We start from the raw sequence: 26364 nt of genomic DNA, 5'->3' as shown, positions 1-26364 counted from the left end.
AACAATAGGGCCTTCGCCCTTTCAGGGCTTGGGCCCTAATAAATCAGCTAATATATGTTATTATTGTTATTACTGTTAGTTTTGTTTTTGGTGTTGTTTTTGGACCTTCGAAGAGGATGCATGCAGCTTTTGCATATCGGAGTGCTCAGGAGCTCTTTTTCAGCCGTCAGGTGGCGATGATGATCCACCGACTTATACTCTACTTATACAAAGATCGAAGAAGAAGAGGACGAACCGAGGCGGATATAATCGGCCAAAATGATCGGAGATCTTTTAATTGTGGGGTAAATTTCACTGTTTATTTTAATGCTGGAAACGTTTTTTTATTAAAAAGAAAGTTATTTGTGATGGTCATATGTCTAGTATATGAATGTCATTGTGTAACAGCTGTTTGTTTTCCTGTCCACGTCACACATCTTGTTTTCAGCACACTGCTCATGAACGCTGGCGCTGTGCTCAACTTTAAACTGTAAGTAAAGACACAAAAGTTATGTGACCGTTTTAGTTTCGAGGAGATTGCTTGCTAATCGGTTCGGTGTCTTTGCGCAGAAAGAAGAGGGAAACACAGTCTCAAGGGTTTGGTGATGAATCTGGATCATCCAGTACTGGTAACAGCAAATCTTGAACGTTGTAACGAAGTAATAGTTCATTTAGTGTTGTAATATTAATTCACTGATGGTAAAATACTTCCTTTTTGGTCATCATGAAGTGTCAACTATAGTTTTTATTATTATTATTGATGTCCCTTGGTATAAACATCTATCTGTCTATCTATGAAAAATGTCCATCACGTACAACAAAAAGTGGTGTTGTAGTGGTCCATGTTGTAAAAAGTATATAAAGACTAGGATAATATTATATAAATGCTGCATTTCTGCCTCCAGAATTTTTATTTTTCCAAATAGCCCTGTATCATATTTGACTCTTATCATGAATTATTTGTATTTAGGTGACAACATCAGAGAGTTTTTGCTGAGTCTGCGGTACTTTCGCATATTCATATCCCTTTGGAACATTTTCATCATGTTTTGCATGATCGTGTAAGTATTGACATCCTACTTTCACGCTGTTATGCAATATTAAAAGCTGATTTGTGGAGAGTTGTTACTATGTAATAGTGTTCTTTGTCTTTTTTTCAGGTTATTTGGATCATAATACATGGCTGTTACAGTGAGGATGACTACAGACACAAAATATTTAATTATTGGGCGGATCTCATGTAATGGTTATATTGTAATGGTGCAGAACGTCTTTAAGTCTTATACATAGACTCACCAGTCATCTGTATATTTTGTACAAAAGTGTGTATGATTAATATTGCTTTTACTTTTTGTTAATCAAATGAGGACAGGGCACATGGAAATTAGTTTTTGTTCAAATAAAAAGTACAGTTTAAAACTGCTGTGCTCTACAGTGAAGAGTGAGAACAGCCTTCTCACAGTACCCTATAGAACTACTGTCAGGTATTTTACCCAAAAAGAGTTAGATTTAAATTAATGTGCAGTCTAGTCATGTAAAATCTCTGTATGGGAGATGAAAGATTTCTGATCATGAATTGTAACAATAAATTACACATCTTAAAAGCTACTGCTTGATTAATATTAAACACTTTTTGAAAATTCAATTTTGCTATGAAAATGTCAGTGTTAAATGCATTGAGGCACTTTGCTTTCAGGTTAGGAATAAATATTGACCTGAAGTATTTTTACCACGTTGACTGACCCACACTAAAATATTTTTTAAATGGGAGACCATAAATGACAAAGTTGTGTTCCTATAGTGTGAAGTGACAGACAGCACAACACACACGATTCCATTCACAAACAACCAGATTCCAGACTGTGAACACAGGAAATCTCAGTCAAACATTATCTCGTAGCGTTTGAGTGCTGTTAGTTTGCAGAAGCACCAGTCCTGAGACTTTTACTGAACTCTTTAAATTCCTAACAGTTTTATACACTTTTAGCCTACACACCATTTCAAGGTCAAAGATTCAATTAGAAAATTCCAGGAATTTATTTTTATTTTCAATGACTACAATTAGAGATCACATTTGTCAAACAATCTGTAGTATTTAGGGATTTTTAAAACTCAATTACAGCTAACATATCCAAAAATACAATGCATTTAATATATTAATTTATAATGACTCTTCTTACATTTTGTATTATAACTCTGGCATACGAACCCTGTGGCATAGGTCACAAACCAACCATTAAATTCACTCAGCTGCCTGTTATAACATGGCACATTCATAAGAGCATGAGAGAAAGTGTTCCAAAAAAGGCAAAGTTGTTTGATAGTTCAGGTTTATTTAAAAAAATAAAATAAAAAGTTCTCCCTCATCATTGGTAAATGTGGGCTGCTTGGTAGAGAACACGTGCACCTCCATGTAGGTTTGGCACTGAAGGGCCATCGGGGTACAAATCTCTCCAAGCCCTAGGAGGTGTACAAGAAACCATAAGACTTTAAAATTGAAGTTAATCTCTTTTCCATTCTTTATATATACAAATACTCGGAAAACACACCTCAACTGCCTCATGTTGCCATCCAAAGGTCACTCATGTAAAAGGTCCTCTTGAATTACCTAATCTGATCTTCTGAAAGGGACACAAAAAAAAGTAAATTAAAGAACAAGAAATGCACCTCTAACTTTGTATGCCAACAAGTCTGGTGGCGCTTCAGATAAATTGGCTTAAAGGTTAGAGCAAATGTCAACACTATCGATCTGCTGGGGAAAAAAGATCAGTCATCATGTGCACCAGGTAAATGGCAAACACAATGTCCCGAGAACATGTTCAGCCTTACCCGTTTGAGAGTGTAGGACTTATGAAACAAAGCCAGATGAACAGGTTATTCATTTGGTCCTAGCATGACCTGTGGGGAAGGAAGCAGTAAAGGTGAAATGCCTTAATAAAACCTTACATTTATTATTCTTGCAACTGTCTGGTTGCTCAGTTCATTTGGCTTATTTTTATTTTTTTAAAGTCAACAGAGTCGATCTGCTGGGGAAAAAAGATCAGTCATCATGTGCACCAGGTTAATGACAAACACACTCTCCCAACAACATGTTCGGCCTTACATTACCTCTTTGAGAGCGTGTAGGACTTGTGAAACGAAGCCAGATGAACAGATGGTCCTAGCATGATCTGTGGGGAAGGGAGTAGTAAAGATGAATTGCCTTAATATATCTTAAATGTATTGTTCTTGCAACAGTCTGGTTGCTCAGTTCACTTGGCTTATTTTTTTTTTTTTAAATGAAGTCAACATAGTCGATCTGCTGGGGAAAAAAGATCAGTCATCATGTGCACCAGGTCAATGACAAACACAGACAGAACAAGTTCAGCATTACCTGTTTGAGTGTGTGTGTAGGACTCATGAAACAAAGCCTGATGAACGGGAGGTTATCCATTAGGTTTTAGCATGGTCTGTGGGAAAGGGAGTAGTAAAGGTCAATTACCTTAACAAAAACTTGCATCTCTAATTGTTACAACAGTCTGGTTTCTCAGTTAATTTGGCTTTATTTATTTAAGTCAACAGAGTCGATCTGCTGGGGAAAAAAGATTAGTCATCATTGCTACCAGACGTTTTAAAGAAAAGTTTAGGGTGAATCTGAACTCACCAAGATCGGAGTATGCGCTAGAGCAAAGCTCCATTTCCCAACAGCCCACATACTGTAAAACAAACAAAATAAAGCGAGTCAAAAATAAATAAATAAATAAAGCAGTTACAAATAATCTGCTACAAAGTAAATGAAAAAACAGCCGGTATGCAGCTACGACGAAACACTCACATTAACAGCATGTGTTTGTACATTTATTTACGTTGTATGTGAGTAAACGTTACAATATTCAATCAATCAAGTTTCCAAGGACTAAAAACCTTTCCGCTTCCAACGGAAACGAGCCACGTGGTCAGAGCCTAAACTATACAAATCCTCCATTTTAGTTTTTTAATCCAAACAATTTAAACACAACGCGTATTTTTCAATAACTTTATACAAAATAGCATTTTTTTTAAACACTTCTCGAAGATAAATAGAAGTAAACTGCTTACCCTGCAGAAAGAAGAAGGAACTGGGAAGAACAAGTAGGCGACCACGCGTTATATAGTCCGCGGCCGCGCGCATGCGCACTTGTGCAGTGATTAAAAAGACAAAAGCGACAAATCCAAAGGCTATATTTTTATATAATTTTAACCATTCAGGATGTGATGTTACACGCAAAAAAAAAAAAAAACACTTTCTTTATATGTTATTGTGTTGTTATTTATTTAGAATAAATGCACATTCCTGAAGATTATCACTAGATTGATCATGATCATGAATTGCAATATGCAATAAAAGGCTACTCTTGTTTTAAGAGGTTTTTTTTTAAAAAAAATCCCTTTTTAATTTAGATGGTTGAAAATAATTTCTATAAAAATCACAAGTGTCGCTGTAGGCTACCTAAGAACAAAATTAATTTTCCATTTTTTCCCCATTGCAACATAACGTAAAATGATTTTACTACCTGGAATATTTCGAAACATACTTTAGAGAAAACAAAAAATGGCTTTAAAATTGCTAGTTGACGATTCATCTCCTTGTTTTACCATATTTTCTCCGGAAGGTGGCAGTATAGGCTAAATTGGAAATTTGCTTTCCTTTTAAAAGTGCCCACTTGTCTTAGGAGGTTACTAGAGGTTACTAAAGTAGCTGTACAATACATACTCCTTTACATTGTAGAATGTCAGCTTAAAAAAATTGCTATACATAACCACACAATTTTCGCCGGACAAAAAGTGACATTAACCCCAAATTATTTGAGCCTTTTGATATAGGATATCCACGCCCATCTTATTATTATTATTATTATTATTTTAAATAAACCTATATTCAAATAATATTAATCTTTTTATTAGTATCTTCTTCTTCTTCTTCTTCTTCTTCTTCTTCTTCTTATTATTATTATTATTATTATTATTATTATTATTATAAGTATTATTATTAGCCTATTTCGTCATGTTATGCATGGTAGCCTATCTGGGGTGGGCAGATTGCGGTCACACTTGAGACGCACAAACTTGCACGTTCACTGTATGGCAATTAGCGCCTATTTGTGTGATTACATTAGCACATATCTTGTGTTTTGTAAGTCGAGTACATACATAGAGCGGCTCCTAGTTCTTTGTTTTAGCACAAAGAAACTAAAGTCGTGAATTACCCGTGGTAGGATTATCTCCCATCAACAGCTGACATTAAAAGACCCCTTCCCCCATGTGTCTCTGGTGCAAAACATCCCTTCAAAACGTGTGAAGAGAAAATCTTCAATCATGTAGGCTAAGGAATATTGTTTTTTTTTTAAATTGTAATTCAAACGTGATATATTTTTCTTACCAATACGATTGCACTTGATATAGCCTACAGCATGTGTGTTTATCCAAGTAACTTGCAATTTAAAGCATGCAGAGGCGATTAATCAAACAATACAAGTAGGCCTATGTTAACATGCTCAATTAAGCAATCGAATAGTGCAACAGGTTGAATAGCTTTTCCAAATATAGTTTAAATGGTTTAAATAGTGGCTTTTTGCAGTTGCAACATGATCTTGTTTGAGAGATCCTACTACCTGTCAATTGCTTTGTTTGAGTATGCTTCTTTGTTCCCATTTTTGGGTTATTAGCTTAATGTTGACTAATTTCTGGCTTGTTGGAATCAAGATTTTAAACTCCCATGGGCTAATTGGTAGAATCGGAGGAAACCCACTGACCAAAATGAAAAGATAACCCAAATAACATGTATAACATGTAACATGCATGTTTTGGCTATATTTTGAACTTTTAAGCACTAAAACCATATCGCAGAAACTCAAGGTGTATCATATTTCAAATAATCAACATGAAAAAAACTTTGCTGAAAAGCCTGTTTTATAGCCTACAATTGATCCTGCCTTCTGTCAGCAGATGATACTTTATTAGCAAAAGGCTTTTAATTGTAAAGACATCAGGTCATGATACACGTGTCTCTTTTCTGTGAAATCTTTACTGTTTTTTACTTATAGGTTAACTTGATCCATAGCTAGCTACATATATTTTTTAGAAAAATCATGGTAAAATGTATCAAATGTGATTTTGAGGAAAGTTAATCCCCCTCCCCCTGTCTCCGCCCCCAGCAATAAAAACCAAAGAACTTTGTTCATAAAGCTTGTGCATATCCTAAGACATATTATTGTGAAATAGAGATTTACAGGGTTAAATCATGTTGAATGAAGTCGATGTCTTGTTATTCTCATGACGAATCCGAATGAGCAATGTAATTATTTCCCGACAGTTTACATTTAAAAAACACACAGCAGATCCTACTAATTTAAGTACACATTATGATCGCAAAAAAGAGGAGAGACAGCTTCAAAGAGAGACAGATTTGTTTACAGTGAAACAATCATGGATGTCTGTCTGCAGCAATTTTTATGGGTTGGCCTGTTCTTTTCTGGGGCCCAATGAGTAGGCTAACCTTAGGGGGCCGCCCTCATCAGAAGGCCCAGGACAACTTTCTGGGTTGTCACCCCCCCAACCATCATCCCTCACCAAAACGAAAGCCCAGGTCTGCAGAGGAAAAGTGTCTGGGAAGGACTAATCGTAGGACAAAGAGAGTTGCTGGTGAGATCACTGGTGCCTTTCAGCATGGGCAGTGCACGTATGAGCTAACCAGGGTGTGGGACTCATTTGACCTTTTGGCTCAGGCTGGCGGGTGCACGCAGACTGGAAACACAGCAGGAGGGTGGTGCTGGTTGCCAGACTGGTGTCTCCGGGCTGCTCATAGGGAAAAGGAGCCCGAACCACAGCAGGTGGTCAGTCATTCAACATGGCAGATCACCACGCTGAAGCTGTCATTCTGACTTTCAGAATCCCCAACAGGGTCCTGTCATGACTTGCCTGATGTTTGTTCCCTAATCGGACAGAGATTAAGGCGGACGGAATGTTACATCGTACCCTGTGGCAGGCTACTAACAGGTCAAGGATGTGCTGGGTGTTTTCATTGATCAGGTCAGGTGGTGATTGTGTGCTCAGATGGATAAGGCTACTAAATAAAGCAGAATTCTGGTATGGCACTGAGCAAGCGATAGCTAAATGTACAAAAATGCATCACGTGATAGTTTCCACCAAAATACCACAGCTATGGTTACCACTGTAAAATAATAATGCATGAATATGGGATCTCATTATTGCTCTTTTTACAACTTTGGTGGCTTAAAGATACCCCAATTTTATTGTAACAATAACTACTTTTATTTTGAAGAAATCAATGGTTGCCGAGTTCTCCATATGAACTAAATCCCATAACTTGTGACACATTTGTGACCCACATTTAGTTTTTGGGGTCTACAAGGAAAAATTGTTGAATACAAAGAGTTGTCAACAGCAAATGAAAGGCCAGCAGTTTGTATCGGTGAGCAATAGTAAATGTACATTTACTTGTAGCCTACTAATTAGGACACATTCTCCACCAAACTATTGTTAAAGGGATAGTTCTCCCAAAAATAAATGCTTTCTTCTGCTGAACATAAAGGAAGATATTTTGAAGAATGTGGGTAACCAGTTTCTGGTCCCCACTGGTTGGGGCACTAGTGGCACTTCCCCACTGAATTATGTAGCCTATGTTTTCCTATATAAGTCAATGGGGAAGTGGGGACCAGAAACTGGTTAACCACATTCTTCAAAATATCTTATTTTGTGTTCAGCTGAAGAAAGAACTTCATACAGGTTTAGAACAACTTGAAGGAGAGTAAATGATGACAGAATTTTGGGTGAACTATCACTTTAATACTGTTGTTTAGCCTACTAAAAGACAGCCCAATGTCTTAGCCCAATATTTTATTCAGAGTTGTCAACTATAGTTGAAAAAGCAAACTGTAAAAAAATTCTAACCCTCCCAAATCAAAAATTTCAAGTGACCGATAACATCTAAATTTTTCAATTGGCCCAAGTGAAATTCTGTAAATTACAAAAATTAAATTTACAGATTTTCACTTGGGCCAATTGAAATTTACAGAATTTCACTTGGGCCAATTGAAAAATTTAGATGTTATCGGTCACTTGAAATTTTTGATTTGGGAGGGTTAGAAATTTTTTACAGTGTGGGTAAATAGCCACATGACCAGAGCCTTTTTCTTTGAAAAAGCATTTATTTTAATTGTATTTACTTTTATTTTTGTTTGATTGCTTATTTAGGAGGGCCAGCTTTGTAGACATCGAGCTATTCCAAAGAGTAAAACTGATCTCTAATTATAATAACGTATAGGCTATAGAAATGTGCCTATACTAATTAGGACATTATTTTCACCAAAGTATAGTAGGCTTATGTTTATGATGTTGTTTACTAAAAGACAGCCCATGTGCGCGCGCCCCACCCACGAGCTTCAGCGGGCTATTTAAAGCGTGTAGACACATCAGAAGCAACGAGACCATCAGTGCAACATTACAGATCATGCTGGATTTATCTCCGGTCTGGATTATTCAACACATTCAGGATTAAAATCAACTCAACTTCATGATACAATCTAATGAAGTAGCAAGACTTCAAGTTATCTAATCAGCCTAGGACTTATTCTTCATTATTACTTTCAAGGTTAAGTTATTCAATATGATTCCAGTGCAGCTGATCTCAACTTTGATAGTGGCGTGTGGTTGCAGTGTGCTCGCGGACGCAATGCAAGCTAACTTCACCCTGGAGAATGACATTCAATCCAGCTTCATCCAGCGGCGGCTGAAGAGCCAGGAGCGCAGAGAGATGCAGCGGGAGATCCTCTCCATCCTCGGGCTGCCGCACCGGCCCCGTCCGCTCCTGCTCGAGAGACACACCGCAGCTCCCATGTACATGCTGGATCTGTATAACGCCATGCTGGAGGACGGAGATCGACGCAGCGGGATTGCGTACTCTTATGAACCGGCGTACACGACCCCGGGACCCCCGATGATGACCCAACAGGACAGTCGTTTTCTCAGCGATGCCGACATGGTGATGAGCTTTGTCAATCTGGGTAAGCATCTTATGATATATCATCTTTAAAACACATAATTTATAAAAAAAAAAAAAAAAAAAGTGTCTATGGATTGCTAAAGGAATTTGGTAGCAAAACGCGAATCCTGTAACTTAAGAGTAAAATTAAATATCAGATCAGTTATCATGTTGTAATTTAATCAGTTTATAAAATAGGATATTAGGATTCTTAGGATTCTGATTCTTGGTGATTCCATAATTTACTCTTAGATTTAGGCTATTTTTATTTTTTTTAATGGTTTTTAGGTCAAGCAAGGAACCCCTTTTCATACCATTTTGGTTGTATTGGGTTCTTGACTTACATTATAAAAAGGTGTATTAACTGGAGAATGATCCTTTGCTGCCAAAGCCATTTGCTTTTACTTTGAGCCTGAAGTGTTTTATAGTAAAACTTGTAAAAGCAATCATTTGGGATTATTTTGTTGCGAAAACACTTTAATTAATTTTACAATTTCATATACTAAACTATATTTAGATATAAATGAGATTATGTAGGCCTATGTGATTAGCTCAAATCTTAAATATCTTAAATATTCTTAATATTTAAAGTGTTCAGCAAATGAATGCCCAAATCTGGGATAGCAGCTGTCATTTTTCATACAAATAATGTGTTATGCAATAATTCTATTTCAGAGAGATAATTTTTTGGGGGGTTACTCTTTATTTTAAGGTATTTACATTGTTCTTACTCAAAAAGGGACTGAGTAAAATTAATGAACCTGTACTTACTATAGAGTTACGGTTAGGGTTTGGTTTGGTTAGTTACTTGTAATTATGCAAAATGTTCTGTTATTAATATAGTAACTACATATAGTAACCTTTTTTTTTTTTTACTTTCCTAAATTGACTTATTTAACAGTTAAATGTATGGCAGCAACCGCATATCCAATTTCCACAGAATCTTCTCAAAGCTCTGAGACATGGGGTTTATGGAGCTAGAAGAGTCTCAATAAAGATAAATGCACAAACTGCATTCACATATGCACACACAGGATACACAAATGCACACACATGATTCATAAATACACACACAGGATACACAAATGCGCACAAAATTCACAAATGCACACACAGAATTTAAAAAGCACAGAAGATTCACAAATGCATACAAAATTCAGAAATGCACACAAAATTCATAAATACACACACAATTCAGAAATGAAAACAAAATTTACAAATGCACACAAGATTCACAAATGCTCAGGACAAGATTCAGAAATGTATTTCTGATGCACACACAAATATATCTTGATTTACAAACTGCTTGCGGTCTGTGAACTTCACTGCATTTGTGTGTGAATTTTGAGACTCCCCTGACTTGGCTCGACACACAAATGCCTTTTTTTTAAACAGGGAATGACCTGTGACCAATCAGATACCTCCCTTGTTTTAGCCAATCACAAGAACGCACCCCAGTGGGGGATTGTTTACTTGTAAGCCAATCACATGAAGTGTGGGCGTGAGGAGCGAGGTGGGTGGAGTTCTGCCAGTTGGTTGAGACCATTTTTTACAGTCTATGGTTGAGGCGGTGGGCCGGACCTCGAAATTACGAATTTAATACTTACCTCTCAGCTGTGTACGTTTTTTTTTTTTTTTTTTTTTTTGCTGAGGCCATGTAATAAAATCGTATAAGTACTGCAGACATTGTTTCCAACTTTGTTGTTTGCACATTTGACGCAAAATGTCCTTACAAACTCTTACTTTTTTAAACCGGCAAGTAAGCAGGAGTACTAATCATAACGTTAGAAAACCTCCCGTTTCCTTGACAACCAATAAATAATGAACACAGTTTCTACAGCGGAGGCAAAGTAATCTTTGTCAGTGACCAAGAAGCTGCGTTCTTTAAATTTTAATTTTGCTTTAATCTTAAAAAATGTAATTTTAGTAATGTAGTTCAGTAATACTGAAGTAAAAATGAGGTGTTTTATCCGTTTAGCCTCAAATGTAAAAAGCCCTGTAACTCCTTTCCCAGACAAGTTGGGCAAAGTCTGTTCAATGTAGCCTAGGCTACACACAAATTATTTTTATTAATGCAACTGTTGCCTATGGCTTGCTCAGTTGGGGATATTTAATTTAATTAATCAATCAACAATAATATTGATCAGCATTACCAAACGTGGACGTTTTCCACTAGAAACAAACATTGATGTATTATTTTAATTTAATACTGTGAAGCTGCTTTGATACAATCTCTATTGTGAAAAGCGCTATATAAATAAACTTGACTTGACTGTAACGGCACAATGCACATCCGTATGTCATATTTTCCTAATGTCTGGTACTGTTAAACATGTTTTCACGTGAATGAATAATGATATGCAAGTGATGCATATGACATACCCCCCCCCCCAAAAAAAGGTTGTTGCTCAGAAGTCATTCTGAATAGACACATAACCAACATATATTTAGAAATCCAACCCTTGAGAGTTTACATTTCAAGTCTCAAAATTAATATTGATATATATATACACGCTTAAACACAAACAAAAACAACAAATATTAAGAATATATTTATTAAATGTATAAAAATTTTATGTGAATTTAGGATTGCAACTTATAACCACAACTAAAACATGGGGATTTTTTAAAGACAATCATCCCGCACATCCTATTCTATAATAAAATCAGCTAATCGAATATTTGAAAATCGTGCCTTATCCCTAATTAATATAGTATTATTGTGTAAGTGCATGACATGACAAGTAGCAAAGGCAGTGTAAGTGGGGTCAAATGTTCATAGCAAATTTAAAAATAAAACAATGTAGCAGCATCATAGTGTAAACTACCAGTGTATTTGTGCAAGAGTCAATCAGCTGCCCTTAGGTTACTGGAGGGTGGGGGTGGAAGGAAGAGGCTCTCTATGATTCCCCTATAGAAAGTTAAGAGGATGGATTTTTGAGAGATGAGCCTTCCTCGACTGTGGGAGGAAGTGCAGAGGCTTTTGGAATTTCTTGGCCAGGTTCTGTTGGTGGTGTCGATAGATCGAGATGGGTCATCTGTGATGTGGATACTAAGCAACTCTGTGATCTTGACCTGCTCCATCATGGTGATGTTGATGTGATGATTGTCAACGATCACCTCTGTAGTCATTTGGGTGTGGAGAGATATGATGTTGTCCTGTCCGTGTTAGATAAACAACTGAATTATATTCAGATAAATAAACACAGAAAGCGCACATTACTATATAATATTCAATCACATTTTTCATCTTGACATTTGTATTAAGACTACTGCAGTTCTGACCACAAATAATTTTGTTAAATAGCTCAAAAACAGCCATCTTTAACTAAAATATTTTTCCACCATATTCCATCTTATACCTGTTCTGTTGTGTAGGTGAAGCCCAACCACTGACAGATGTACCATGCACAGAATTGTGTCATTGTATAAACTGACAATCAACCATAATTGGCTTAAATAACTCCATGACTACCACTATAAAGTTGATTTGAAATCATTCTTTATTTTGGTTTGCACTCTTTTTAGCTGATAATTAGTCTAGCTTACTTGTAGCCTAGGTAGCTTGCTGTAACCAACCTCGACATACCCTCCCGTTTACCCCGTGATTCTCCCTTAGTCAGACTTATTTCCTGCTGTCTTCCCGTTTAAAATTTTTTCCCGTAATAATCCCGTATTTGAAAACTCTTTGCTTAGTTTATTGTGTATGTACCGAATTATTATTTTGGATTAGCCTAAGCAGCATATAGACCTAGCTTTACTGCTCCACTTACCAACATTCTTTCGTGGCTAACGTTACTGTTCTCATCAACAACAACCAGTGATGCGCGGGTTGATCCGAAATGAGCGGGTGCCTGCGGTTACGAGTCATCCAAAAATATTTTTAATGATATTCGGGTCGCGGTCGGTCGGATCGTTTGAAATAAAGATGCCAATTAAACCTTTGTAATTGATATAGTTCTAGACACAATTTTCTATGAATACGTTTTAAATTTAATTTACACTTTATTGGCTGAATAACTGGCGCGAAGATGACGCACGAGCTCAGTCTGCAGGTAGAGATGGAGGCGGCAAGAGAAAAGGTGAAGACTGGGGAGTGGAAGCTCCGCAAATACACAAATAGAAAGAGCAAAGTGTGGGAGACATTTGCCGAAATAATGAAAGATGATGACCAAAGTGCTGGCTTTGTCATGTGTAGGCTACTTCTTGCGATGCTATTTACACATTTGATAACCACAAAACTGGCACGACCAACCAGGCACGGCGCCAGGATTCCAGTTTTGGATAAGCCAGACCAATTGTGGGTGGGCCTTAAATTAAAAACGTTAAATAAAAATAAAATAAAAAAACGTTATCCAATCACTGAATAAAAAAATATTTACTAATATAGCCTACTGTTATATTATCTGTGCGTATACATAATATAGATTGTAATAGCTTGATGCTCTTTAAATATTGTGTTGCATTGTAAAAGTAAATCCGCGATCGCTCTCCATGGTTCTGACCAAAGAAGAGAGCTTTGGAATCTCCATTATGAATATACCTGGGCTGCATTTTCCGACAACATTGTCTCTTAGCGCGCTGCGATAACTTAACTAAAGGTATACTACCACTAAAGGTACATCATTGCTAGGCGTCTTCAGGGCTATCATCCACTCGCGAGGCAGAGGCGCTGAGAGGCAGAGGCGCTGGCGCCCTCCTAGCAACGGCGCTGTTTTTGGTAAAACATGATTTTGACGACTTCATTAAGTTTTGTTTTATAGAAAACTCTTTTTAAAAGATTTTCGTTTTGTATAAATTCTATCTTAATTTTGATCAATGTTTTATCAATCAATTGCCCGTATTTATTAAATAAGAAGCATATAGCAGACAAAATAAGGCGCCGGTACGCGATCACTGCATGTGAACTGGAGGGCGCCGAAACTCAACTTGTGCCTCACAGATTTGATAAATATAGGCTATATATTACAGAAAGCTTGAAATGTCTACTTTTAAACGAAAATATTCAAACCAAAATAAATAGGCTATACTCTCTGATTATGTAGGCTAATCCATATGAAATGTGCATTTCTCTCTGGCGTTCATGGCGAGTCGGCAATCTCCGCATTGTCAACTTCATCTTTGCAGCGACACAGAAAACACCAGTTTATTACTAAACAATTAAATGTCTCCTTGCTAATTTAGACACATTCATAATCATTACTTCAACCGGTTCTTTGTGGCAAGCTTTAAGCGTGCGGTCATTACGCGTATTCCTGTAGGCTAGCCTTTAAGTAATTAATTTAATATAAAGGGGCGATTTGTCCACGAATGGCTTAAATGAGCAACTAGTCGACAAGAAAAAAAAATAGTCGGAGGCAGCCCTTATTCCACATATTTTCGAACCAGCAGGCCATCTGGGTTGGGCGAGCGACCATGAGCGGAGCGGAATATTCAGAAATGCGCTCTCCGCTCACGAGCTCTGATCGGAACAAACCCGAACCTGTCTGCTGAACTTGCGCAGAAACATCAAAATAGACAATGCCAGCTTTTTAAAATTGTTTTTAAAACTAAACATTTAGACTATTTTAGTTCAAATTATGAGCTTATATTGACGATTTTTTATAATTCTTGACAAAATTAGAATATTAAGTTATATTAATAGCTACGATGAGCATTATAGCTACTTAAAAAAAATGCGGGTCAGGAAGCGGGTCGGGTAGCTACAATATTTTCTTTTTCGTTTTTTGCGGTCCGAGTTGCGGGCGGGTTAGTTGAAAACGTCGGTCGGGTGCGGTTTGCTTATACATTGACCCGCGCATCACTGACGACAACACTCACGGCGAACTATAGCTTGCAGTCTTAAATACAACTTATATGAAAAGCATTAAGATATAGGGGTGTATAATCATTGTAAAACAAATCTTACCTTGACGTTGTCTTGCCGAGACACACCGGTCTTCACGTTGGGTTGTAGACTGTACTAGACTCAAAACTGACGCGACGTCGGTTCAACGAATAACGTGATTGGCCAAATCTATTCAACAAGGTAACAACACAAGCGTTGATTGGATCTCACTCCGGCCAACGTTTGTGATCAGCTAGCGAAATGAAATCTATTTTTATACTTTAATGTGCAACAATTGGCTTTGGAAACAATCATTAATCTTTTTGTGAATTATTCATACAGACAAAAATGAGCCACACAGCTGCTGAGTAACTGTCAAATCAAAAACTAAACGAGATAGACGGACTTGGCCCACCGCCTAAGAAGCCGGTCTAAACCAACTGGCAGAACTCCACCCACCTCGCTCTAGCGCTCGCGCCCACACTTCATGTGATTGGTTTACAAGTAAACAATCTCCCACGTGGGGTGCGTTCTTGTGATTGGCTAAAACAAGGGACGTATCTGATTGGTCACAGGTCATTCCCTGTTTAAAAAAAGGCATTTGTGTGTTGAGCCAAGTCAGGGGAGTCTCAAAATTCACACACAAATGCAGTGAAGTTCACAGACCGCAAGCAGTTTGTAAATCAAGATATATTTGTGTGTGCATCAGAAATACATTTCTGAATCTTGTCCTGAGCATTTGTGAATCTTGTGTGCATTTGTAAATTTTGTTTTCATTTCTGAATTGTGTGTGTATTTATGAATTTTGTGTGCATTTCTGAATTTTGTATGCATTTGTGAATCTTCTGTGCTTTTTAAATTCTGTGTGTGCATTTGTGAATTTTGTGCGCATTTGTGTATCCTGTGTGTGTATTTATGAATCATGTGTGTGCATTTGTGTATCCTGTGTGTGCATATGTGAATGCAGTTTGTGCATTTATCTTTATTGAGACTCTTCTAGCTCCATAGGGGTTTAATGGGGCTTTGTTTCGCATGACTTGGATTTAGGGAGGCATTTTTTGGAGAGTGCTGAGGGCAGTAGACATGGAGGGTCACATACATCATCCAAACACTCTTGCTTTCAAGACTAGACCTTTTAGTTTGTGTGAAAAGTGTGTATGTGTGTGGTCGAAAGAGATGCTGAATATTTGAAATGTGGGGCTTTAATTTTATTCCGAGATGTGGGCATTAATGCAGTTGTGTGAATTGAAACTAACGATGCAAATGTCTTTGCCAGAGTGTGTATTATTAAGTCCAGAAGGGCAAGATCCGGTCAGGGACTTCCTTGAACATTTCTTATACCCAATTCCTGTCTTTGTTTCCCTTGGACAAAGGAAACAGTATTCCAATGCGCTAGAATTTCAATTTCAAACAATTTCAAAATGACATTTAATGAGTGGGCAGGTGTATGATGTGTTTGGAATCAGTGTTGGACGGGGTGATCGGGCTGGTGTAGCACAGGATGTTTTCTTTCTGATGACTGGCAGAATAATTTCACCCTGGAACTCACCCGGAACACCCTAGCAACTACTCAGAGCACCTTAGCAACCATGTAGCAATCAGCTAGAACCTTTGCAACTACCAAGAAATCACCTGAGGAAACACATTTAAAGGCCCTAGCAACTACCAAGCAACCAGCTTGTCAAGTAACCACAACCTCCTAGGTAGACATGCTTCCCTTCAAACCTGAAATCTCTCTTCAAACTACCAAATTGTATAAGCACACAATGATTATATAACAACCTTCAAACTTCACACCTCTCTTCAATGTTTATATAACCTTCAAACTGTTTTAAACTTCCTGTCAAGGTTTTTTCAATCCAACTATCTAAAATATTAATGTGTTAATAATTCTGACATTCTTCTGTTCTTGTCTGCTTTGACAGACTAAGATTAACTGGTTGGAATGGACCTAATACAAATAAAATAAAATAAAATAAAAGTTTAATTGTAAAAAAAAAAAAAAAAAGTAAAATTGAATGCGTTGTCAAGCTAACATCAAAGTTTGCTTTCCAAACTTTCTTTTTCTAGTTTTCATTTACAAAGAGGTTGTGGTTTTCCAGCAACCTGGCTGTGACCTCATAGAGCAGCTTGTGGTTAAAATGACTCCCATTTTCCATGTTTACGTGTTTCACTTGGAAGTTTGACACAGACACTGATGCTCCATGAAAATGTAAAAATCCTCCCCAACCTTTCTTATCAAAATCAAGACCTTTCGCACTTATTTGGCCTGGTACATTTAGACTGGCATGTTTTTAAGCCAAAACGGCATTAAATGAATTGTTTGACATGGAACATGAGGCTGCAGCAGACACCTAGTCAGTTTACATTTAAGATAAAAAGTCGACGAAGATTATCATTACCAAACAAAAATGAACAGTGATCCCTTATGTGAATTGTTAATCCAAATTCCCTGCAACTCTAAACTCAAAGTAGAAGCTCGTACAACAAGCAGCATACAAATCGACCTGTTTATGTTCATAAGCTGATTTTGAAGAAAGTAAGCAGATCTTACCTCAGATTTCTTGCCTTGGTATCAAAAGCCGATTAGACCCCCAATTAGTTTTTCAGCCATCTCAGAAAACACATTTGTCATTGTCTGATATTTAGCATTTAGCCTAGCATTGAGACAATGGAATGTTCTCTTATTAACTTCTAAAACCACTATTTGTAAAGTTTATGCAATAATTTAATTATCTTTGAATCATCTTTTGAGGGTTCTTCTAAGCAAATATTGATATATGCGATTGATTGATTGATTGTCATGTATATAATTTGATTAAAACCTTTAACTGATTGATAGCACATATCCCACAACTGAAAAGGCTTGCATCAGCAAGAATAATTGGTTTAGCTCAACAGAGATTATAACAATTAAAATGGTTTGTTCTGCCAAGTGTATTGGCCCTCATTCCTGTCCTCAGATCAAGAATTAAGTGTTAGAACACATCACATGGTGCAGCATGCATATCTGAGCGCAGATCATTGCATCATATGGTATTTCACATAAATGCACCAAACCTTATACATGCAATTATTACCTCTATAAAATACCCGTGTTATTCTTTCCACTGTTTAATTGCGGTCAAACAAATGACTCGCTATTTTGAGTATGCACATACCTCAGAGTTCTTCCTCTCAGAGTGCTTCACCAGTAACTGTGCTCTCGCAAGATAGTGAGATGTAGGGAAAGACTCAAATCTTCGCAAGATTTCACAAACTCACAGACAGGATGTGAATGAAAAGATGAGGAATCATCATGACTTATTCCCTGCATACCTGCAGGAGGTCACTTGAAAACCTTGGAGTAAGTGGAGGGGTGTTAATCAAGGATGACAGATTGGTTAGCATCGTAAAAACACCACAATATACTCCAGGAAATGTTCTGCTCATGCCACCACCAGACTGGAAATTCTAAGGATGGCCTTAGCTGAGTTAGGCTTGGGAGGAAACAACACAGGCGTCAAGTCTGTGTCGGCTAAGACTTCATTCATATTATTATAATTTTTTCTCTGCACTCATGGAGATGTTTATGGGTATGGATTAACAGATTCAGATGCCAATTGCCAAGAACAGAGGAAATGAGGCCTACCCCAATGAAAGTATTAGCTTGGAACTGTTTGAATTTCCATGATGGTTCAGAAGGTTATGCTGGAATGGTGACCAAAAAATCATCTTTGGTGAAGCTAGTTGATCCCAGCATCCACAACCCAACATATGCTGGTGATGTGGTGGTCTTTTCAACAGAATAGGAACAACCTTGTCCCAGATGTGGTCAACCATGTCTAGAATATTTGGAACAAGCCAGATGCTACACAAGACCTCTTCCTTATCCGGAATTAGATTAATTTACCACAGTTAACAGGTCTCTCAGGTTAGCATGCCAAGGAGTCTCCATCTGAGCCACCGATATACCATCTGAATGTGCATGTGTATCCATTACGTATATGTATATGTATATGTGGGGCACCGTTGGTTTCCGGGCCAGGCTCTTAACAGAGCTTTTCTTGTGGTTGGCACATGTGTGTGATTGAAGTCTATGGTGGGTGGGTGCAGAGCATGTGGTTTCTCCCCCAGCTTTGCTCCCCAGGGTACCCAGCGCCCAGATCAATCACTGGCTTATGGAAGCAAACATTTCTTTTTTGGACACAGTGATGTGGGTGAGGCAATCAAGTGTAAGCGTTCAGTGTGACTCGACTGTGCTTCTGACAGAATGAAGTCTGGGTATGGTGACTTATGCTGTGGTGTGAGTGTGTGTACTCATTAGTGGGCAGCGGCACTGTGAAGTTGAATGAGACAAAAGCCTGTAGTTTGCATTGAGACCAAGCGGTCTTGAGTTTTTAACCAACTCAGCACAGATTCTGACATTTTACATAGATAACTTCTATGCAAAATATCAGTTAATAACATTACATTGGGGGAGTCACTTAACAAGAAATCAATGTGGACTGTGACAAATAGAAGTTAACCATTTAGATAATGATTTTTTTTTCCCCAAATAATATTTCTATCCACAAGGACAGTCACACTGTGACTATTTTTCACATTATTGTCTTAAAATGCATGTTAATGTGCAGCTAAATGAAATGATAATAGAAATAAAAATTATAATAGAAATGGCTTTTTTGTTCTTGAAGGACAGTTCAATTACATTTCATACAAATTAACTTTTTACTCAATCATCTCTCTCTTTCTGAAGTGGACCCAGATGAAGACCTCCATTTATATCATCAGCACCGTAGAGAGTTCCGCTTTGACCTCTCCCGTATCCCGGTGGGAGAAACCTTGACTGCTGCAGAGTTCCGTATCTACAAGGACTTTGTGCACGAGCGTTATGAAAATGAGACATTCCGTGTCAGTGTGTTCCAGGTGCTTCGACAGCAGCCCAAAAGGTATGTCATTATAAAATACATTAGAAAAAATAATTGTATTTGGCCATTCAGCCCATGACATTGCCAAGAACATTCCTTGTTCAATTGTGCATGATTCAACAGTGCATGATATTTCAAAATGCAATCAATTGCTACTTCTTTCAAACTACTTTCTTTTTCGACTGACTTTACAAATCCCTTCTCAACTCCTCCCCTCCAACTTTCTGTTCTATTGTGGAATGTAACACTCACTTTCATGATCCAATCAATTATCAATGTATGATATCACGTCTTGTTCTTTCATTGAAAATCTGTTCTATTGTAAAATATGTCAGATATTGGAAGTAAAATGGGCATGGTGTTTCACATTGACTTTAATTTGGATGTGCATCTGTTTGCCCTGGGCCTTTAATGGTTTTGTTATTTATTGTGTCAGCTGTGAGTAAAGGATATAATTTTTCAGATATGTGAAAGCTAATGGTATGTTCAAGTTGGTTGGGTTTTTAATAGAGCAGTGTCTTATGGCCTCTAGTCATAATAAAAAATACAGTGAAATGTCTGAAATGAAACATATGCCACCACTCACACTTTTTAAGCCTAAATGTGGGAGGAATGGGCCTACACACACACACACACACACACTGATTTGTCTGCCCAACGGTACATGTCTAGTGCCAGGGCTCCCACAGAATTCCTCTATCTGATTTACGGTGTGGCCACTAACAAGCAGTGAGGGCCGCCGCCATTACAAAGCTATTACTGTCAATTATTGAGATGCAAAGTCCTCAGTGGAAGGGAAGTTCTTCACCCCAGACATCTGGAGAAACACCCCATTCCTCAAAATGATTTCCCCTTCATTCCCTCATCCTTGATCACACCTCTTTGGAAAGTTCTGATTGTGTCCATAAAGTAACAAACCTGAAGAAGTCCTCCAGGTGAGACATGCTCAGACAGACTCTCTCTCTTAAGTTCTCCATTGCTTGTCCTAAATTACATGCACACTAAAGCATTATCCACCCCCGATGCACACATTCCCTGTGAAGACCACCCATTGTGAATCATCCTTCCTGCACCTCTCCCATTGTCATGCAGAGACAGTTCGCCCCGTTGATGCGCACAGACAGCAAGGCGACTAGACACCTAGTCTCCTGATGCCCTCAAGGTCTGAAATCCTACCTGTAAGTCAAGTCATTGTTCAGGAGAACCATCCAGAAGCCCCCGGTTTTCATCACCAGAGGACAATCTGATGTCTTTTAACTAACGCCACATTTAATAAGAGAGAACTTTGAGCTGTCTTGGAAACATGTTGTTGCCTGTGCAGCGTCAGTTGTTTTTGATTTTATGGGTCATATGAGCCAGACCTCAAGTTCTTATCTCATGGAATAGAGCTTATTTTGTGTTATCTTTATCTGAGAAGGATAACAAGTTCTGGCATGAGATGACATTTTAGCTTCTCATTCCTTGTCTGCAAAGAAAACCTCATGATGGAATCATGATGTTAATGCTAATGATGCTCCTATTCGACTACATTATGAATTATGCTTTACATTGAATCTACTCATTGAGATTGAGATATTTGATGTGTGGCCACATTTACCATTGTCTGGCAAATTTCTGGCAGATTTCGTTACAGTTTTATGATCTCACAGATTCGCTTTGTGTTGACCAGGAAGTTGCTTGGTTTGAAAGTTACCTATGTGTGAGTTATGCTTTAATACATTTCTACCTCGCTGAAAAATCCAGCATTTCTGGTCACCAGGTATGTTTTGCATGCTAGGACCTGCATGGGAGGCTGGTTGCTGGTTTGCTGGTCAACAGCAGAGGAAGCAGGAGTACCTGTGGACCAGCTATGGCTACCAACTAGCTACCAACATGGAATTTATGCCGTGTTTATGCTGTATTTTTCAGCAGGGTACACTATTTACATCAGACAATGAATGGACCTATTTTGCCTGTGAAATTTTGCTAATGTAACCCCACCTTTACTATAAATATATAGAAAATTTAAATCCACATAAATTAGAAGGTCTAATCATTCTACGTCTGTAGTTAGTGGTGCTTGGTCTTAATATGAGTTAATTATTTCAACAAACTCACCCATAAACATTAAAGTTCAGCATGTATCTTGTTCCTCACACTTAATGCATCATAAATGATTCCCTTAAACTCATGTGACTTGTTGAGAATTGGTGTGCTACTTCACTACTACTACTACTACTAAACAATCTGACTTTTAATTTTCACCTGGCAGACAATCAAACAGACGAAAAGTCCCATAGACTTACACTGAGCGAGGGGCCCAATTCAAGCCATATCTCGGGACTAGAATGTCATAAAAATTTGGGGGTGGGTTACTCCTACTGACTTGTACAGCACCCATCGCATGACAAAAAAAGATATTGTGGCCACAAATTAGAAGCCACAATTTACCTAAAACAAGGAAACAAATGAATAAATCATAGGAACAAATTCTTAATTCAAAGCCACAATATCTTGTTTTTTCCCCCTCTGTATGTCATGTGCGGGGCCTTGAAGACTTGGACCAGTAAGCCCAGAACATTCTAGGACCTGCATAGCAACATGTGTTTTTTATTGTCATCATGTACGCTTTTTTTTTTTTCGATCGTAGTATAGAGCTATTGACCCATATATGACCTCTTTTGACCCTGCTTAGGGAGCTGTACCTGCTGGACTCGCGAGTCGTATGGGCGGCAGAAGAAGGATGGCTGGTATTTGACCTCACGGTCACCAGTAACCACTGGGTCATAAAACCTGGTCAGAACTTGGGACTGCAGCTTTCTCTGGAAACCGCATATGGTAACTTCAAATATCAAGATATCTTTATAACATAACCTGCCAAACTACCATCCTACCATATGGCAGAATGGTACTTAAAGGGATGGTTGATCAAAATTGAAAATTCTGTCATTAATTACTCACCCTAATATCGGTTTAAACCCGTAAGACTTTCGCTCATCTTCGGAACACACATGAAGATCTTTGTAATGAAATCTGAGAGCTTTCTGTACCTCCATTGACAGCCTACGCAAATACCACGTTCACACCCCAGAAAAGTAGTAAAGGCATCAAAAAAAGGAACCCATTTGACTCCATGAGTGCATTTTTTTGCGTAATAAAACATAATTTACCACTTTATTTACAAAATATTAATCTCCAATTTCTTGTCTAAATCGCCAATGTCTTTACTACCTTTCTGGGGCTTGAAAGTGGTAGTTGCATAAGCTGTCAATGGAGAGACAGAAAGCTCCTCATTTGTGTTTCCGAAGATGAACGAAGGTCTTACAGGTTTGGAATGACATGAGAGTGAATAATCAATGACAGAATTTTCCCTTTATGGTTAGTTCAGGCAAAAATGAAAATTCTGTCATCATTTATTCACCATCACGTCAAACCAAACCTGTACGCATTTCTTTCACCTGTGAAAGACAAAAGAAGATTTTTTTTTTTTTTAAATGTCTTAAAACATCAGGGGGCTCCAGTGTTGTTCTGAACAACAAAAACAAAATATTGTAACATGAGAACTCATAAGCAGAATATGCATCATGCAACTCATATCGCCCTCTGTAGGTGAGAGAATGAACCCAAGGAGAGCAGGTCTGGTGGGCAGCAGTGGACCTCAGAATAAGCAGCCATTTATGGTGGCGTTTTTGAAAGCATCGGGAATCCACCTCCGTAGTGTACGTTCAGCATCAGGAAACAAACAGAGGGGTAACCACCGTTCTAAAAACCCCAAACCTGGTGTTGCACCCAGCCAGGTGGCTTTAAAGACAGCTGAGGCCACAGGTGACACTTTTTACAATAAAATGTTATCTTGTGTTTGTTCATTGTTGTAATTTTCAGCCTTATGCATTTTTTTTTAATTCTACCATCCGACATACAGTATATACCATCATACTACCTAACGCTAATAAATATACAGTTTATTAACATACAAATGTGCTACATTTAATTATCCTTCCTCCTGTTCTATGCAGACGGTGCCAGCGTAGATCCCAAACAAGGCTGCAAGAAGCATGAACTCTATGTGAGCTTCAGAGATCTGGGATGGCAGGTATTGGGATGAGCTAAGTGTTTCAGACTGCTCTTTTATTGTGTGCCTTTATCTCATCTAAACTTTCTCATCTTTCTTGCGTTTCCAGGACTGGATCATTGCTCCAGAGGGTTATGCTGCGTACTACTGTGAAGGAGAATGTGTGTTTCCTTTGAACTCTTATATGAATGCCACAAACCATGCTATTGTACAGACACTGGTAAGTCCCACAATCATTTTTTACGTTAAATGAATGGTTAACCCAAAAATGTTTTCATCATTTACTGATCAACGTGTAATTTCAGTCTCATATGATTGTCTTTTTTGCATGATTATTTTCAAATGTTTTTGTCCATACAATGAAAATCAATAGGGTCAAATTATTGATCAACTCAAGTACATAAAGCTCAACCAAAATATGGTGACACGTCAATAAAATCAAACCTCACTGGTAGAAAATTTGTGAGCCAAGGTATTCTAAAGGGCTTTTCACACTTGAAATAGTTAACCCTGGCCATTCTAAACCCCAGTTAAACGGAATCCTGGGTTATCTTGCTTCACGTTCCACACTGCTCATAATTTACCCAGGGTTAATAATTAATCCTGGATATTCATTTAATGACATTTCACACTGTAAAATCCTAAACCTTGGGTGAACATTCCAATTTGCATATTTGATGTGTCAGTGTCATTGATTGGACAAACACAGCACACAAGCATTGTGCCTCCCCATATTATATATTTCTGACTTTACTATCAAGTTTTTCCTGAATGCAGCTTTCGAACTATAAATGTAAAAATTAAAGTCTCTTTGTCACACCAGCTGACACATTTCCCATCACCTTTTGACATTTTTTTCTACATTTTTTTATACAACATGCAGTGTTTCTGTGACTGTTCAAACCCCAATAATATAAGGTACTTGACTAGTTGTCTGTTGTGAAGCATCTAGCCATAACATTTTAACACAGCATTGTTTGACGCTGTGCACGTTTGGGCTCAAGACTGTAAAAGCGGTGCTAACCCTGCTCCGGAGCAGTGTTTCATTTGGTGTTAACCCTACTTCTAAATTACAAGTGTGAAACATTCCTTTACCTGAGGTTAAAAGTGGGGTTTAGAACGACAATAACCTGGGGTTAAGAGCAGTGCCCTTAATTAAGCCCTTAAATTTGCAGAGCCCTCTTTGGAGTTCTGTACAGGAGATGGACATTATTAATAAAAAATGTATTCAAGTTTTAAACATTTATATACTTATGCTCTGCAGCTGTTATAATCATAATTTTTCACTTAAAATAATTTATTTCTCTGGTCTTTCTAGGTCCATTTCATAAACCCAGAAACAGTCCCAAAGCCCTGCTGCGCTCCAACTCAGCTGCACGGAATTTCTGTTTTGTACTTCGATGACAGTTCCAATGTAATTTTGAAAAAGTACCGCAACATGGTCGTCAGAGCCTGTGGATGCCACTAATCACTACTTCTGCCCTTGCCGGAGGGATTCATAAAGTATGGAAAAAAATACGGGATGCAAATACTTATTTTTTTAGTGACTATCAGGTGCCCAGTGAGGAAAGAGACTCATTACTGGATCAAAACCGGACTTTTCTGTTAGAAGAAAATACCCTCAAAGCATTCATTTTCATGTAAGACTCAAAACTCCTGGAATTGTTTGAGGTTGACCAAAGCTGAGTCAAGTGTGGGGCCTTCTGGCTTTCATTTCGGTATAGAAAGCCAAGTTTGGAGTATCAAAGAAGACATGAGCAGATACAGAGAGCCTCACAGATTTAACCAGACTGATCAGGGAAGATGCAATTGATTTAAGCACATTGCTCTATTGAGTTGTAATTACAAACGTACAACTTGTACACACTATGTTTTCTGTATATAATTCACTTAAGTAATTTCTGGGAAATCCTGCCATGACTAACCTTATCAAAAGATCTGAGACCACTAGTGAAAATGCTTGTGTTTTGGTGAAATGAAAATTATTTTATTTTTTAATATTTCCTTTCCTTTAAGAATTATATTATAAGCATAACAATGTGAGTAAAAAGTTGAATGAAAAACAAATATGAATTTGAGAATGTTTTAGTACCTGGTATGTCCCTCTTTCAGCATGAGTTGAAAATGTGTGCTTCGGTGGGAGAATTTATAATCTTAAATATTTATTTTTAATTCTACATCAAAATTTGTTTATTTGCAGGTTTAAATGAGATGTTAAAGGTATAGCGGAGGATCTCTCCGAATTTTAGATAAGACCCGCCCTCTCCACTTTTTGAAAAGTTTGATTGATTCACCAGAATGATTGACAATTAGGAGGACCAATAGTATAGGTGATCCACCCGGAAGTAAAAAATCCTCCGCTATACCTTTAAATCACAGAAATTCCTTGTGGTCGAAGTCTTTCAGACCCCACTGTATTTCAGCACAAGATGTGAGTTAGAAATTCAAGTTCTGGGTGTCTGTTACAATGAGTCAAAGCAATATTTTCACTCTTCACATAATTGCACTATTTCAGGACACTCAACAAACCCTTTCACATATGTTCAGCATTCGTTTAAGGACTGCAGAAAATATGAAA

The 26364-nt window shown here is 37.8% G+C and overlaps 2 protein-coding genes and 1 long non-coding RNA gene across 4 annotated transcripts; 2 read left to right on the top strand and 1 right to left on the bottom strand.

Moving 5' to 3' along the window:
• Positions 1 to 162: 162 nt before the first annotated feature.
• smim7 (small integral membrane protein 7) lies at positions 163 to 1624 on the top strand (the record flags this gene model as incomplete). Of its 2 annotated transcripts, XM_081357471.1 has the most annotated exons (5): positions 163 to 284; positions 428 to 469; positions 550 to 608; positions 950 to 1040; positions 1140 to 1624. In XM_081357471.1, exons 1-5 carry the CDS (start codon positions 259 to 261, stop codon positions 1153 to 1155), a joined length of 234 nt encoding a protein of 77 aa, XP_081213597.1. In that variant the 5' UTR covers positions 163 to 258. The 2 variants fall into 2 exon arrangements, with proteins under 2 accessions (XP_081213597.1, XP_081213598.1); XM_081357472.1 differs by lacking the exon at positions 1140 to 1624 and having other exon boundaries at positions 205 to 284; positions 950 to 1044.
• Positions 1625 to 1999: 375 nt separating this feature from the next.
• LOC308685595 lies at positions 2000 to 4144 on the bottom strand. Its single transcript, XR_014029478.1, has 7 exons — positions 4057 to 4144; positions 3623 to 3674; positions 3353 to 3428; positions 3088 to 3149; positions 2809 to 2877; positions 2529 to 2600; positions 2000 to 2439 (listed from the first exon to the last, which is right to left on the bottom strand). It is a non-coding gene; the product is annotated as an uncharacterized lncRNA (long non-coding RNA).
• Positions 4145 to 8440: 4296 nt separating this feature from the next.
• On the top strand, positions 8441 to 25844 carry LOC308685559 (bone morphogenetic protein 7-like). Its single transcript, XM_081357417.1, has 7 exons — positions 8441 to 9020; positions 19564 to 19756; positions 22410 to 22552; positions 23324 to 23539; positions 23731 to 23807; positions 23896 to 24006; positions 25105 to 25844. The coding sequence occupies exons 1-7, from the start codon at positions 8624 to 8626 to the stop codon at positions 25252 to 25254; spliced, it is 1287 nt and encodes a 428-aa protein (XP_081213543.1). The 5' UTR covers positions 8441 to 8623; the 3' UTR covers positions 25255 to 25844.
• The last annotated feature ends 520 nt before the right edge of the window (positions 25845 to 26364 follow it).

Source organism: Scardinius erythrophthalmus (assembly GCF_964197995.2).
Source record: "Scardinius erythrophthalmus genome assembly, chromosome: 25".
In the NCBI taxonomy this organism is placed as follows: domain Eukaryota; kingdom Metazoa; phylum Chordata; class Actinopteri; order Cypriniformes; family Leuciscidae; genus Scardinius; species Scardinius erythrophthalmus.
This window is presented reverse-complemented; position numbering and strand designations above follow the sequence as displayed.

Bases quoted from the DNA above. Each gene is read 5' to 3' on its own strand.
- LOC308685559 (XM_081357417.1), top strand. From the start codon at position 8,624: ATGATTCCAGTGCAGCTGATCTCAACTTTGATAGTGGCGTGTGGTTGC. The intron at 22,553-23,323 runs GTAACTTCAAAT...CGCCCTCTGTAG, and splicing joins TTCTCTGGAAACCGCATATG to GTGAGAGAATGAACCCAAGG. The intron at 23,808-23,895 runs GTATTGGGATGA...TTGCGTTTCCAG, and splicing joins TCAGAGATCTGGGATGGCAG to GACTGGATCATTGCTCCAGA.